At 42.1% G+C, this 15,195-nt stretch overlaps 1 protein-coding gene across 2 annotated transcripts in view; it reads left to right on the forward strand.

Annotated features, from left to right (window-relative positions):
• ADGB (androglobin) overlaps positions 1-15,195 on the forward strand; it is a 243,210-nt gene that overhangs the window by 19,402 nt on the left and 208,613 nt on the right. For both annotated transcript variants that reach the window (XM_066595947.1, XM_066595948.1), the window contains exons 2-3: positions 3,282-3,444; positions 5,260-5,352. In XM_066595947.1, coding sequence (XP_066452044.1) covers positions 3,282-3,444; positions 5,260-5,352 — 256 coding nt within the window. The remainder of the gene's footprint in view (positions 1-3,281; positions 3,445-5,259; positions 5,353-15,195) is intronic.

Genomic DNA, 15,195 nt, shown 5'->3' on the forward strand with positions numbered 1-15,195 from the left:
ATGATATAAAAATCTGTGAGACTCAGCAACAATCCAATGTATATGTAGGCATCCCAATTGTCCCCTGATGGTAAATGTCTAATTTCAGCCAGTGCCTAAGTGGTAAAAGCAGGAAAGGAATATGTTAGCCAGAACACTCATTCGTAAAATGCTTGTTTGACCGACAGCTACTGTATTTTTTGACTGCACCTTAAACATGCATATTCAACTTATGGGTCACTTTACACGGGACGATTATCGCTCAGCATTTGTTCAAAAGAACGGATTTGACCAATAATTGTGCAGTGTAAATTCACAAAAATCGCTCGTGTTGTTCAGTCAGCTTAAAAACCATGGCTGGACCGCTGGCTTGTCATTCTGTGTAAACTCTCCCCTCTCAGCCTTTCACATAGAAGCGAGAAGTCCACGATTCAGCGAACTGCGCCTGTCTAAATGTTCTGTACGAGTGCTAATGACATGAGGGGTGACATCAGCACTCGTGCAGTCGTTTAGCCAACTGTCGGCCTGTGTAAAAAGGCCATTAGTCTTCTGATGTATTTAGCCAGCTTCACGCACGTAAGGGTATGTCATGGGAGCGGTGTACTTCCCGCAAAATGAAGTACCCTTACGTCATAGGGATAGCGCGAGATCATGACAGATCTCGCGCAATCCGGCATCGGGAGCCGGCTGTCACTGATAGCCAGCCACCCACTGCAACAGAGTAGATCGTGGCAGGGAAAGGGTTCACAAAGGGAGCGCGCTCCCTCTGTGACTTCAGCCGGCTCTCGCGATGTTATCGCAGAGAGCCTGGCTGGTTGCTATCTCAACAGGACGTCGGATACCGGCGTCCTGTATTGCCATTACTTATGATTGCTGAGAGAAGCGATAAGGTATTGCAGGAGAGAAGTCCTGCAATGCCTTATCATAGCAATCATCGGTGCTACAGTGTAAGTCCCCCAGAGGAACAAAAATGGTGTAAAAAAAAAAAATAATGTACAAGAAATAAAAATGTAAAAAAAAAATGATGAAAAACCCTTTTTATGCTTTTTCTCATATTAGCATAAAAAAAATCCCACATATTTGGTATCGTCGTGTCCGTAAAGACCCGTACAATAAATCAAACACGCTTTTTATCCTGCACGGCAAAAAGCGTTTAAAAAAAAACGCTAAAAAAGTGTGGCAAAAGGAAAATTTTTAGCATTTTGCCTCCCAAAAAACGCAATAAAAGTGATTTAAAAAACGTATGCACCCCAAAATGGTACCAATAAAAACTACAGCTCATCTTGCAAAAAATAAGCCCTCATAGAGCTCCGTCCATGGCAAAAAAAAATGTTATAGGACTTTGAATGCAGTGATTTAGAAAAAAAACATTTCCAAAAAAAGGGTTTTTATTGCAGAAAAGTGGAAAAACCTAGAAAAAAATAAGAATTTTGGTATCATTGTAACCGTACCGGCCCACAGAAAAAAAAATGTAGTGTGTCATTTATGCTGCATAATTAACGCTTTAAAAAAAAAATCTATGGGAGAATTGATGCGTTTTTTCTCCCTGCGATAAAAACAAAATAATAAGTTTTACAATATAGTCTATGTACCCAAAAATGGCACCAATAAAAACTACAGTTTGCCACTCAAAAAACAAGCCCTTATACGGCCGTGTCGACGGAAAATAAAAAAGTTATGGCTTTTGAAAAATGGAGATAAAAATCTACCAAAAATCACTTGGTCCTCAATGCCAAAATAGGCCATGACCTTAAAGGGTTAAAAAGAAAGGAATACATTACCTAGCAGGCTTGGTCAAGGTCCCTACCGCTGCTCTCTGGAACTCCGACACGCTTCCCGCAGTCCTCGGCCACCCATAGAAGATCACTTCCTGGTTATGGAATTCTACCTCTAAGAAGCAATGGCTCTGATTGGCTGAGCACCAATCAATGCTGCACCCGATGAACCAATGTGATGGCTGTGATTGGTTCGTTAACTGCTGCTCAGCCAAACAATGCAGCGCTCGATTAAACAATCAAGCCATCGTGTTATGGAGGCAGGATTTATGAATTGGCCAATCAATGCCACGGCTCAGGCAATTCATAAATCCTGCCTCCATAACGCGATGGCTGTGATTGGTTCTTTAACCGCTACTTAGCCAATCGATGCAGCGCTCGACTAAACCATCAGAGCCATCGCTTCCGGGAGGCAGGATTTTATGAATCCTGAAAAAACAAGTGATAATCTGTGGGCGGCTGAGGACTGCAAGGAGCTCCGTAGAGCAGCGGGAGGGACCAAGCCTGCTAGGTAGGTATAATAAGACATCTCCCAAAAATAAGACCTAGCACCTCTTTTGAGGCAAAAATTAATATAAAACAGGGTCTTATTTTCAGGAAAACACAGTAGTAACCAAGTGAAAATGTTTAAATATTCACTGGACATACAGTTGAGGCAAATGTTTGGGTGGAGGTGATTGTTGCCACAGGGAGCCTACAGGTTATTGAATTCAAGGGTTCACTTACTTATTTTCCCTGCACCATGAATGCTTGCTGTGTTTGCTCGATAAAAGACACATAATACAACTGTTTGTGTGTTAGTTTAGTTACATTGTGTCTGTCTCTAATAGTGACTTAGATGACATTAAGATTACATTTCATTAGTAATTGATGCAGAAATCCTGGTAACTTTAAAGAGTTCAGGCTAACCTCACACGGGCAAGCGCGATATCGGGCCGTGAATCATGACTCCATATTGCACTCAACACCATGTGAAATCCCCATGGATGCAAGGAGTTTTCATGTCAAAAGAGCACTGCATCACTTCGAGGATGTAGCCATCCACCACCACGGCAGTCAGCCGCGGCAGAGGATCGCAGAGTTTCATTGTTTTCAATGGGAGATCTCACATTGCATCGCGTGCACTTAGCGCATAATGTGTGTGCTACTGCCGGCCCCATTGAAAACAATGGGTGGTTTGATACGAGAGCACACGGCAAGATAGAACATGCCGCGTATCGCATCGCAGTGCCTTGCGTGATAACATTGCTTACGTGTATGACACCATTCAAAAGAATAGGGTTCATATCGCAACGCACACATCATGCACAATTTTGATGCCTGTGTGAAGGCAGGCTCACTTGTTCTTTATTCTTGCAAATGTAAGTATGCATTTTTATGGTCAAGTCAGGAAAATTAACTGATTGCCAGCTTTAGATCTCCAGTAACTGATAGAAGATTTTTAGATATTAATGGAAATAGTAGCTTTCTCTATTTTTACACCATTGATGTATGTATGTTAATATAAATATACGTTCTGATTTCCAGTATGGGATCTGCAGTTGCCAATACAATGGTTGCATCAGCTGAGTTCAAGAAAGGAAGATCCTCTATGTGGCCAGAATGGAATGAAGCAGATATAAATGCAGAGAAATGGGACACAGGAAGACCTGGAAAGGAAAAGGACAAAACTGGAAAGAGTCCTGCATTAGTAAGTTTTGGAGTTTGCCTTAAATGCCAAACGAATATACATTGTTATCATTTTGTTTTAGTACTAGGTTGCTACTTTTTTACTATGTAGAGCAGTGATTCCCAACCGGGGTGTCGTAGGTGTACCGTAGCTCCCAGGCTGGGAATGACTTAACCGGTATTAAATGGCCAGCACTCGTAATTTCAAGCAAAATAGCACATCCTGGAGCCTGACTCCTCCCCCACTGATCACATGCTCATGAAGGTCTGGTAGTGTTCCTGTCCCTTTCTGCGGAGGTAGGAGGCTTGTGTTATGGACGGTAATGTATAAGGAAATATGCTGGCATGGTAGGCCTTCTGTACACTCTGTATAGTACTTCTACTATAGAACATCTGTTATTAGTGACAGCCTGTAGTGCAGTGGAGTATTGGAGCAATGGCATGGAGGTCCGTGTGATAGTATGCAAAATGCGCATCATTTCTGCAAAAGAAACAGAGTCAAAATACTCATTTCCTGCCTCCACCGGTAAAATCATACATCTTGATAAGCCATGGCTAGCCACGCTTACTGATCACACCCTCTTGTGGTAGCGGTGCCTCGCTGTAAAACTGAATAGGTTGGGAAGCAGTTCTGAGGTGATCTTAACTTCTATGGTGGATATTGATGTCTTAAAATTGCTACTGTGTTTAAACATTAAATATAAGCTATCTCTATACCTGACGTAGACTCTGTATTTCTAAGTGTTGATTCTGATTTTCCTTTGCACTTAAAATTCTCTAGTATGTTCTCATAGAAAATTGGCTTGGCGTGGAAATACAATGGGATGCCGACCACCCCGCAGCAATTTTCAGAGAAGAGCTTTAAATATAAGCCCTTCCCTGAAAATCATCCCTAACGTGTGTAAAAAATAAAAGAAAATATACATACTCACCTCTCCGCCACTGTCGGGGCTTGGCGTGTCTTGACGCTTGGCTTAGCCGCACTGTACTGAAGTTCTTTCAGCAGGCAGGGATTTAAAATCCCCGCCTTCTGAAAGGGCTGTGTCTGATTGGCTGAGCGCTCAGCCAATCACAGGCAGCGCTGACTGTGATTGGTGACAGCACTCAGCCAATCATTGAATTCAATGAATTAGCGACTAGCAAATTATCATTTATGACCCTGTTCATAACCGTGTTTACACACAATGACTCAATTGCATTTGTTTTTTAAGCGATCAGAGAATGGTTGACTCATGTAAAGCCATCCTTAAAGCGCCTCTTATCTAGTTGTATAACTTACCAGGAACAGTAACTAATGCAAATAAACCGTATGAAGGGCCAGGGCTCATCTTTTGATAACTCCTGCTCTTTGTGAGATACATTGTATTACAGTATGTACTTTTTTTCAGTGCTAAAGATGATATTTTGAAACATCGCTTTTCTGTGTATAACACCAATGTTTACCACTCCCAATCACTATCAGCATCATTATGCACCAAACAAACTGCTCCAGATATAATGTACATGAGATCTTCGCCGGAAAAAAAAATTATAAGAAAGAAAATAATGAAGAATACTGGACATTTGTATTCCTGTCTTTTGCGGTATTCTTCCTAAACTGCCATGTAATGGTGAACTATTGGTCCTTGTGGGATCCTAATTTTAATTCTTTATCCTAAGCGTGTTCTTACATACACGTACTAAGATCAGTTACATAGGAAGCCAGTTGACCTTGGAACATTTCTTAAATTCATGCCTGTGATGTATTCTACACAATTTGGAAGCTCCCAGTAGGATGCAAACTTTATGGGCTTTTGTTTGTTGATTTTCCATAAATCTATTTTTGTTTTCTTTTCAGCATTTTTTCGATGATCCTGAAGGAAAAATTGAATTACCAGCTAATCTAAAAATCCATTCATGGAAACGTCCCCATGAGCTTATAACAAGCACGGTAAGAATTATTGTACCTAAATGAAAGCAGTGAATTTCAATAAATTCTCTTTTGTAAAGCTGCAAGAATATAATGAATTGTAATATAGTGTTTCATGTCTACATTGAAAGCTTGGCTTTTTACTGCTCCCAACGCAAGCATTAAACTTTTGAAAAGCTTGCCACAGAAAGTTCAAATTCTAATCACAATGCTAGTGCGTAGCTATAAGGGTCACAGTGGTCATATTTCTAACCAAGACCCTAAGTCAGGGGGTGCAAATGCCCTTCTCAACACAGTACTGGTCACCAGGCTTGCCCCTGTGCTCTGCACAGAGCCGCATAGTATGACATCACTGTGAGTTGAATGATGAAATGTGATCTGCCTGCTGTGTTGGAGAGGTTTGCTGGCATAGGGGCAGGAACATAACGCCTCTTCAGCCAGTTTCTCCCTTTGTCTCCAGAACACACTGTAGTGAGACCATGAGAATTCAGACTGTGCTCTGTACAAAGCGTATAGCATTTCACAGAAGCACGTGAGTTTATGAGTTCAGAAGATTGTGCTGCTGCTGGGTCTCTGTACTGCAGGTGCCACAGTGGAACCAGTATATCTAAGTGGGACCACAGATGCAGCACTGTTTCTAAGTGCAGCCACAGAGGGGGCACTATTTTTAAGTAGGGGCATAGAGGGAGCACTATTACTAATTGAGGCAGAGAGGAGCGACAGTTACTAAGTGAGGCTGTGGAGGTGCCACTGTAACTTAATGGGACTTCAGAGGGAGCACTAATACTTTGTCCAATCATGGAGCACACATAAAGGGCACATTATTACTTTGTGGGTCCACAGAAGGGGCACTATTACCATGTGCACGGAGATGAAGGAGTAGCTTTAGGATAGGGAGAGGTTGCAGAGATGAGTCATGATTGGAAGAAGTCTTCATGGAGGTCTGGGCTGGAAAGAGAAAAAAAATTAAAACTTTTATTAGACATGTCATCTATGAATACTTGAGGTAACTACACTATAATCACTATTTGAGTAGAACTGGTATTTAACTATTATTTGGTGATTACATTATTTAGAGGTATACTGGAGCTGAGCTGTTGTAGCTAAGCCTGCCATATTATTGTACTTAAATGAAAGCGCAGTGGAGGCTCTATTATCTTGACAGGCTCACAATGGGGGCTCTACTACCTCGAGAAGGGTAGAACAGTGGGTGTAAACACTAGAACAAGGGGGCTCAATCTGAGATTAGTGTGGGGAAAATCAGAAGCAATGCCTCTGGCCGATGTGGTTGGAAAATCAACAATAAATGAATTCAAGCTGCCTGAGAAAAGCATAGATTTATCCTAAGAGAGAAATAAATAGGCAATATAAGGGCAGACTAGATGGACCATGTGGTCTTTTTCTGCTTTCAAGTTTCTGTGTTTCTAATAATTTGAGGGGAACAGAAGAGCTCTATTACTTTGAGGGGCACAGAGGATGAATTATTGCTTTGGGAGAACAGGGGGGCACTTTGCGAGGCACAGAGGACCTCTGTTTGTGGAGCCTCAGAGGGACTTTATTACTTTGAGAGGCACAGCAGAGGCACAATTAATTTGTAAGCAGATATTATTGCTTTGCAGGGGCACAGAATGAGCATTATATTGTGGAGGAGGGTAATTATTACTGTTTGGGTTTTATTACAGGAAGGACAATATTACTGTGGCCATAAAGGAGACATTATTCGTTATGAGTAATATAGAGAAAATGTTACTGTGGGGGCACTTTGTGGGGCACAGAAAGGAGCCATTTTATTATGGTCAGCTCTGAGAGGTATGCTGGGGATAGCGTCGGGATAGGAAGAGTATGTAGACATGAGTTGTAGCTTAAAGACATCTTCATGGTGTTTTAGGCCAGGTAGAGAAGAAAAGAGAAAGTGAACAATGCCAATCAGAAACTTTTCATCACTGGAGGTAACTGCACTGTACTGGATACTCCTGCATCTTGTCTCCACCAGAAATATGGGTGGAGACCTGCAGAGTGACAGGTATCGCCTTGTTAACGCCCCCCCAAAGCTCCAGATTGGCTGATGTTCTACTTGAGGGCATACAGGGGTCGTAGCTTCCCTATGGTGGTTGTTTTATGCTTTGGGGCTTCTGTGACTGGATGAGATGTCCACAGCAGCTGGTCCTTCTGCAGTCGTTGGTGCCTCAGCACTCACTTTGCTTCCCTGAAAAGCACTTGCAGGCGATTGCAGGCCAGAATCAGGACCTTCCGGATCGGCACTGGCGGAATTGCTTCCAGGAGCCGACCGGCCAGCGGCACAGGTAGGACGGGACATAGCTGATGCTGCTCTTACCTACATTTGTCATGTGACAGTGGGACCGGCTTCAGCATTTGTCGGAGGACTGCAGCAAAGAATGCAGCGGTGGAGCACGCCAGGGACAGTATCAGCGGCGGAGCCGAGAAAGGAGAACAGCGGCATGCATGACAGCAGGCCGGAGGGGAGATGATGGGAGAGCGGTGGAAACGCTTACAGCGTGGTTGGGAGTGGAGATGGCAGTCTGCCGGCGAAACACTGACAGCGGCCCAAGAAGCTGAGATGGGAGTCCTCTAGGGAAAGATAGCTACAGCGGCCCTCGGAGTGCAGATGGGAGGCGGCCTGGGAGCGTACATCAACCAATCCTCAGTTGTGGCTGTCACCTGCCCCTCCCCTATAACTGATCTCACTCAACCCATGTCTCTACTCATTCTTCCGGTGTAGACAAGGTGCACGAGTACCCTGTACTGTAGTCACTAGAAAAGATCCTCCAGCACCATCAGTAAAAATAGCTGTGCACACAGATGTGTTCAGTGCCAAATGAACATTGGGGGTACCAGAGCTGTTTGCTTAATGAGACAAATTTTAACTACCTAACACCATCTGAGTATCCCATTGTAGTCTGTTGGTGTACTATGCTAACTGTGTAGTGTGTTGTGTCAGTCTAGATGGGGAGTAATGCATCTATAAATGGTCAACAGCTCCACAGCAGCTCCAAGATTCAATGTATATGAAGTATCCAAATATGCCACTGCACCAGACTTTCAAGCTCAAATTTTGCACCATAGCCTCCAAGCCTTTGACTATCTCCTCCATCATGGCAAGCATTTGCACATGGGAAAATAGTTATGGATGGTTTTAGCACAATATATGTAACTCATTTATATTTTGACTTTTATAATTATAATGTATTATTATTATATTTGAAAACACGCAAGTTTTACTTTACCAAATAGTTGCACTTGTTGTTCCTGACAGTAGCAGTATTTTTTGAAAAACAAAACAGAATAGCTTCTCCTTCCATGTGTATGTGTAGCTTGCAGGCCCCTTTCCTGCAGTTATGGGACAGCCATGGTCAGTGGCAGTTATTTTGTTTAAGAAAGACTTATGACACATTCCAGACATCAGACTACCCAGACTGGTACGATCCATGTGACACATAGCAACTTTGTGAACGAGGTGATCACGTTCCTTGTTTTTGTTGCTTCATGTGTGTAATCAGAATCCACTGAATTAAAGGAAAGCCATAGAAAACTTCTTTTTTCAAGTCCTCCATACCTTCATATACTCACTGACAAATGACTTCTATAAGCATATAATTTGACCTAAAGAATTGCTCAACTGGTATTCCATTCCTGCATCTTCCTGACATATCCAGAGTCTGTGTGCTTTCCGATTACAGTGGGTAACCGGTCTGAAAAAGTCTACAAAAAGTTTCTGCTGCACTGGAAGTTCCCAAGAGCACAGTGGTCTCCATAATTCTTAATTGGAAGAAGTTTGAAACAACCAGGACTCTTCCAAGAGCTGTCCGACTCTCCAAACTAAGTAAATGGGGAGAATGGCCTTGGTAAGAGAGATGTCCAAGAACCCAATGGTCACTGGCTGAGCTAAAAAGATCCTGTGTGCAGATGGAAGAAATGTCCAGAAGCTCAATCATCACTGCAGCACTCCAGCAATCTGGGCTTTATGGGAGAGTGGCCAGAAAGAAGCCTCTCCTTAATAAAAGTCACATGAAAGCCACCTGGAGTTTGCTAAAAAAGGACCCTGACTGTGAGAAACAAGCCTTTCTGGTCTGATGAAACTGAGATTGAACTTTTTGGCCTCAATTTTAGGCATTATGTCTGGGGGAAACCAGGTACTGTTCATTACCTGCCCAATACCATCCCTACAGATGACATGGCAGCATCATACTGTGGTGGTGTTTCTCAGCGGCTGGGATAGGGAGAAAACTGGTCAAGGTTGATGAAAAGCTAATTGGAGCAAAGTACAAAGCTATTCTTAATGAAAACCTGATCCACAGCCTATAGGCCTATTTAGACAGGACGAGTGTCGGGCAAACGATGTCCAACAGTTGTCTCTGCACAGCAGCTAGTTTCACTGGCTCACAGCGTGGAGGCTGCAGGAGGTTTTCTCTCTTCACATTCTCCCGCCACTCTCCATTGCCTTAACATAGCGGCTGTTCAGTACTGAACGGCTGCTATTTACACTGAGCAATCAGCTCATCGGCCATCGTTTATGCTGCATGAACGATGAGCAGATCGCTGATCACTTAGTACAGGGTCTAAATACTTATGTCAATACAAAATGGTCTTAATTTCTAAAAAATTTACAAAGATTTCTAAATGCTTTTTCACTTTATGCCTCATTATGGGGTATTGAGTGCAGAATGTTTGGGGGAAAAATAGAATATTTTTTTTTTTATTTGCACAAGGCCACAACATAACAAATGTAAAAAAAAAAGTAAAAGGGTCTGAAGACTTTCTGGACTCACTGTACATGTATGCAGCACATTGACATACAGTGTCCATGATTCCTGTCTGTCCATATTTCTGGTCCATGATACAGACAGGAATAGGACATGCAATGAGTTTTTTCATGCAGACCATCAGAGTGTTGCTCTATATAACTTGATTGACTCGATGTTCACTATGCAAACATAAAATGTTTGGAAAAATCGTCCTCTCTCCCTGCTCTCATTCTTTTCTTCCCCTCCTCTTATTCCTATGGGCTTTCTCATTTGGCTGCGGGAGTCCAGCATCCCATCTTTATTGCTCCTATCCTCTGCAGCCTCCCTACTCTCAGCTATCTCCCCTTCACCTGAGGCGGCCTGGGCGTGTTTTTTTTGAATGGGGCCCTGTGGATATGTCGCTCCCTCGCTGCTCTTCTCTGCACACCTGTTCTGCCAGCACTCCTCCTGCACAGGAGACAGGAAGACTGGGGAAGCCCTCTTACCCTATTTACGTTGCAGAAAATCCCAGCCGTCTCTGGCATCTTCGGCTGGTCTGCGTCCACAGCTCGTGTCTCCGGCTCTCCTCCATCAGAGGAATTCCGTTATCCGCCTTGGTCATTCCTTCATGGTCCTCTTCTTGGCATCTTCTTTTCTTCTCCTTCATCCCTGTAAGTCTACTCCTTCATTTTAGCACTTTCCTGTCACTTCTTAGGTCTTTCTCTCAGCGGAGCTCACTCTCTAGCGTCTGCTCCTGCCACCATCCAGGCCACGCACCCTCAAATTTTATGATTTTACAGCGGTGGTGAGGATGTAACAAATCGAATGACACCAAAATCATCCACCATAGGCCTGTAGGCTTTTTTATATTAGATTTGGTTTAGTAGGATTGAGACACGTTTTAGATTACTGTTTTTGTGCTCGGACTGTTATAACATTGATCTTTTATGATATTCATTGGGTAATGCACAATTGAAGTAGTTTGGCAGGTACTATTGGTCCTGTAGTGGCAATGACCTAAGCACCATAGATTATTGGTGCAGGTACTAAGGATATATTTTTATCCTGTGGACCAAGTATGGTTGCTACCACTCTTGGCCACTCAGAATTTCTCTGTATTAAATACAGACTTAAAGGGGTGGACAAAAATATGGAAACAAAGTATGAAATGCATGCCTTAAATTACATGGGATTATACATAACATTTCAATAAGACATGTAGAGATTGATTTTAAGTGAAGGTAATATTGCACAGATAAAGTAAACACAAATTCGGTGGGAAAGCTCTCAATCGAACAGGGGTCAAAAGGGAAGCTAAGTGCTAATGAAAAATCCCATTCATTTCATACAGTGTTTCTATATTTTTGTCCATCCCTTTTATGTTTCCCATGAAAATTGTATTGTGTGGAAGTAAACTCACGTTCACACAGCAGTGTGATGAAAAGCGTTGGCTCCACTACAATTTCTCATGGCATACTGTTTTATTAACATTCTGGGCGTTATTAACATTTTTGCTTCTATGACATTTGAAATGCATAGTGCAGCCATTCACTTTGATAGCAAATAAAGCTAATTTCATCGCAAAGCCTGGATGTCTGCAGTCAGTTAGCAGTAATTACCGGCCCTGGGTTCGGCTCATAATATGAATGTCTTTCAATTTTTTTGCATTTTTTTTCTAAAGGTTTGAAAAATTTAGCATAGTACGCTATACTGCCCATGATCTAACAGAATACAGGCTAACCGATGCCAACTGTTGGCATTTGCCATCAGCAGAATTTTCTTGAAAGCAATGGAGCTGTAATGAAAAACATTTATCTGTAAAAACCATTAAGCAGAACAGCGCAGAGTGCAGCGATGCTCATCAGCTAGTAGCTGTAGCATTTAATACACTGTCCACCATGGTATAATGTTACTCTGAAAGAGTATATAATGCATGATGGCAAAAGCTGTCAATATTCATGAACTGCAGCTATCTCTGACCACCTGACAGGCTAACCACGCTCGCTCCACCCTCTGGCTGCCTATTGACAGGTGACTCCCTATTACAGTTCTCAATGAATATCATCTCATAAATAATGAGGACTAGTCCTCTGTGGCTGCTACTAATAAAATGTCTGTTTCTATCAAACTACTGCAGTTTCTATCAAACTACTCATAAAAGAAACATCGCTGTAATATACTGCTCTTTTTGATTAAGGGAAAGGTAGTGTGAGGTAGGTTTATGTGTGGGGTCATTCTTTTCAGGGCGGTTACTCCACTTTTCCATCTTTAGACTATTGTTTGGGATGGTTTAGGGTGCAATTAGGCTTTTTTAAAATAATTATTAATAAAAGTCATATATTTATGTATAGGACAGTATGCTTTTCTGTGAACACTAGTAGTTATTGTATCTGTAATTCTTATTTTTGCCGCAAGGGCCTTATATTCCACATAATTCCGTGACACTTTTGAGAAGGTAATCTCTTGTGTTAATAGTATGTGCGAGAAAAGATAGAACTTGTCCTATCTTTTTCACACACAGTTAATACTACGTGAAAGAAAGATCTTTGCGCTTTTTTTTCAAACTCGTGCACACTAGTATGAAGTTTGAATGTTCCAAAACCAAAAGAAAAACCCCCGTTAATGCGAAACTACGCTCTGTAGCAGTGATCGTAGTTGGACATACGCCCATCTGTTAAAGCCCTAGGTAGGCTTTATTAGGCTTTATACCATGTACCATATACCAAAAATACAGTAGTAAAAGTGTACATATACAACTGTCTGCGCCACTTCTGTTGCATACAGTGACAAATACAGTATAAGGCCAAGCTCACAGGGTCATTATTGGCTGCCTAGCAGGTGCAAGAGCCACGCACACAAGCGCACAGCAAGTACGCAATGACATGCATATTTGCTGCATGCCGCCAATCACTATGCACTAACCTGGCATTAAGAAGCAAGTACATTTAGAGGTTGGGGCAGATATGTATTCCTTAAAGCAGATCTTTGGTTCGATATAATGCAGATAAGCGAGGAAGGATACAAATATACTTTGTAGTTTTACTGGCTTATTTCTGTTTGGTATACAGGATATTAATGCCATCTACTGGTACTGTACAGCATGCTCAGCACAAACCAATCTCGCTTCTGGGCTGTGAACACAATACATTTACGGCCCCTTCACACCTGCATTAGGGCTTTCACTCACTATTCTGTCTCGCTTCCATCTTTAGAGCAGAAAAAACAAATTAATTGTTTCCGTTTTTCGCCATTTATTTCAACTGATTTTTAAATTAAGGAATAATGTTGGTTTGCTTCCGTTCTTCATGTTTCAGTTAATCAATGGAACAAATAGCGCAGTCTGCAGTGCTATTTGTTCTGATCCGGTAAAAGATCCGAAAAAACAACGGAAGAGAAGCAAACTGACATCATGCCGTGTTCTTTTTTTTAAAAACCCATTGAAATCAATTGGGAAAATAAACAGAAATACTACAATCGTGTTTGCAGAGATTTCCATGGCCGTGAAAATCATGGCCGCAAAAAGCGACGAAACAAATCCATTGATTTCAATGGTTTCGTTTTGACTAGCGTGATTCTCGTAAATAGTAATATTGCCCTATCTTTCTCTTTATCTTTTTTTTAATGTTCGCAATAGCACGAAGTTTAAATGGTAAACATAAAAAGAACTTTTCACTGTTTCATGCGCAAATACGCTCAGTATTGGCAAGTGTATTTGCACATGCGCCCATCTATTTAAGCCCCTAATTCTGCTTTTCTGTTCCAAAAACAGAGCAGGCCATTGCTGAGGTACCGTAGCTATAGTGTTTATTTTATTTTGTATCCACTTCTATTTTTTATGAACCCCTTAAGGTCCATATACTTTTTAGGGATTTCACCTATGCCCTATTTTTTTTTCTTCAGCTACCAAAATTATTATTTTTTTGCGACAGTTTTGGTTGGTGTGGGCGCTGGGTCATTTTCTTTTTTATGTATATTTTTTCATTTTATTTTTAACATCTATGTCTCTCATGATGTCATATAAAACCTCTGGGGTCATTCACATTGTCTTTTTTTTATTTCACACTTTTATACTGTAACTGGGAGATCGACAGGAGCTCCAGTTACAGGTAAAACATCCCCCTGTAATGACACTGGTTACTAACAGAGCTGATCTGGGTCTGCTAGGAACCTGCAGCTCTGCAGTGAGAAGGGGCACCAGAGGTCAAACACCCTATCTGCCTTCTCCTCCAGGTCCCCAGCTGTCACTGATAGCTGTGCACCTGACTTGTTCCTGCTACAATGCAGGAGCATTAATCCTGCGCCATATATATACTATCGACCAGCATTAAAACCCAGGACCAAACTTTTCATTACCTTGTTATATTTGTGGGGTGACCAGTGTTAAAGGGATTTTCTGGAACTTTAGCATTAATGGCCTATTTTAAAAAAAAATTTACTTGACCTTTAGGACCCTCTGCACCAATTAATCTTTCATGACATATCCTAAGTATAGACTCTTTGTTATGCCTTCTAAAAACTTTTGACATGCCAAAAGTTTTGATCACTGCTGAGACCCCCACCGAGCCAGCTGCAGTGCTCCTCTGAGTAGTGTCACTGCTCGCTCGCTGAAAACTGACTCAATAATAATGTGGAGACAACCTATCAGTGTTAAAAATATGTGACGAACTTAAATGGGTTTTCTGCAAAAGCACTTCTTGAGATTGGGGCTTTTTCAACTAGATTTGCATGCTAAGGACATTCTACTGTGGAGGAAGTGTGAGGTTAATGTCTTGGGTATTAGTGTAGCTTGACGCTACCAGGAATAACTGGTGGAGTCAAGATTGACAGGGGGGTAACGCCCCCTGTACGTGATTGGCTACAGAGCTCGATGGGCTGCAGGTCCTGGCAGCCCACTAAACTCAAGCAGCAGCTGCAGTGACTTCTGAGAGGGATGGAGGGTTAGGATGAGGGCAAAGTGTAACAGTTAGTCTTATAGATATAATATAAGGATAACTGTTACACGTACCCCTGACCCTAACCCTTCATCCCTAGCACAAATTGTTAGATGTTGCTTTGCCTATGCCTCGCAGCTGACAGCCCCCCCTTCCTCCCCGACACAGTACAGTCCTGCGCCAGCACCCCT

Source organism: Eleutherodactylus coqui, chromosome 3 (genome assembly GCF_035609145.1).
Source record: "Eleutherodactylus coqui strain aEleCoq1 chromosome 3, aEleCoq1.hap1, whole genome shotgun sequence".
Lineage (NCBI taxonomy): Eukaryota > Metazoa > Chordata > Amphibia > Anura > Eleutherodactylidae > Eleutherodactylus > Eleutherodactylus coqui.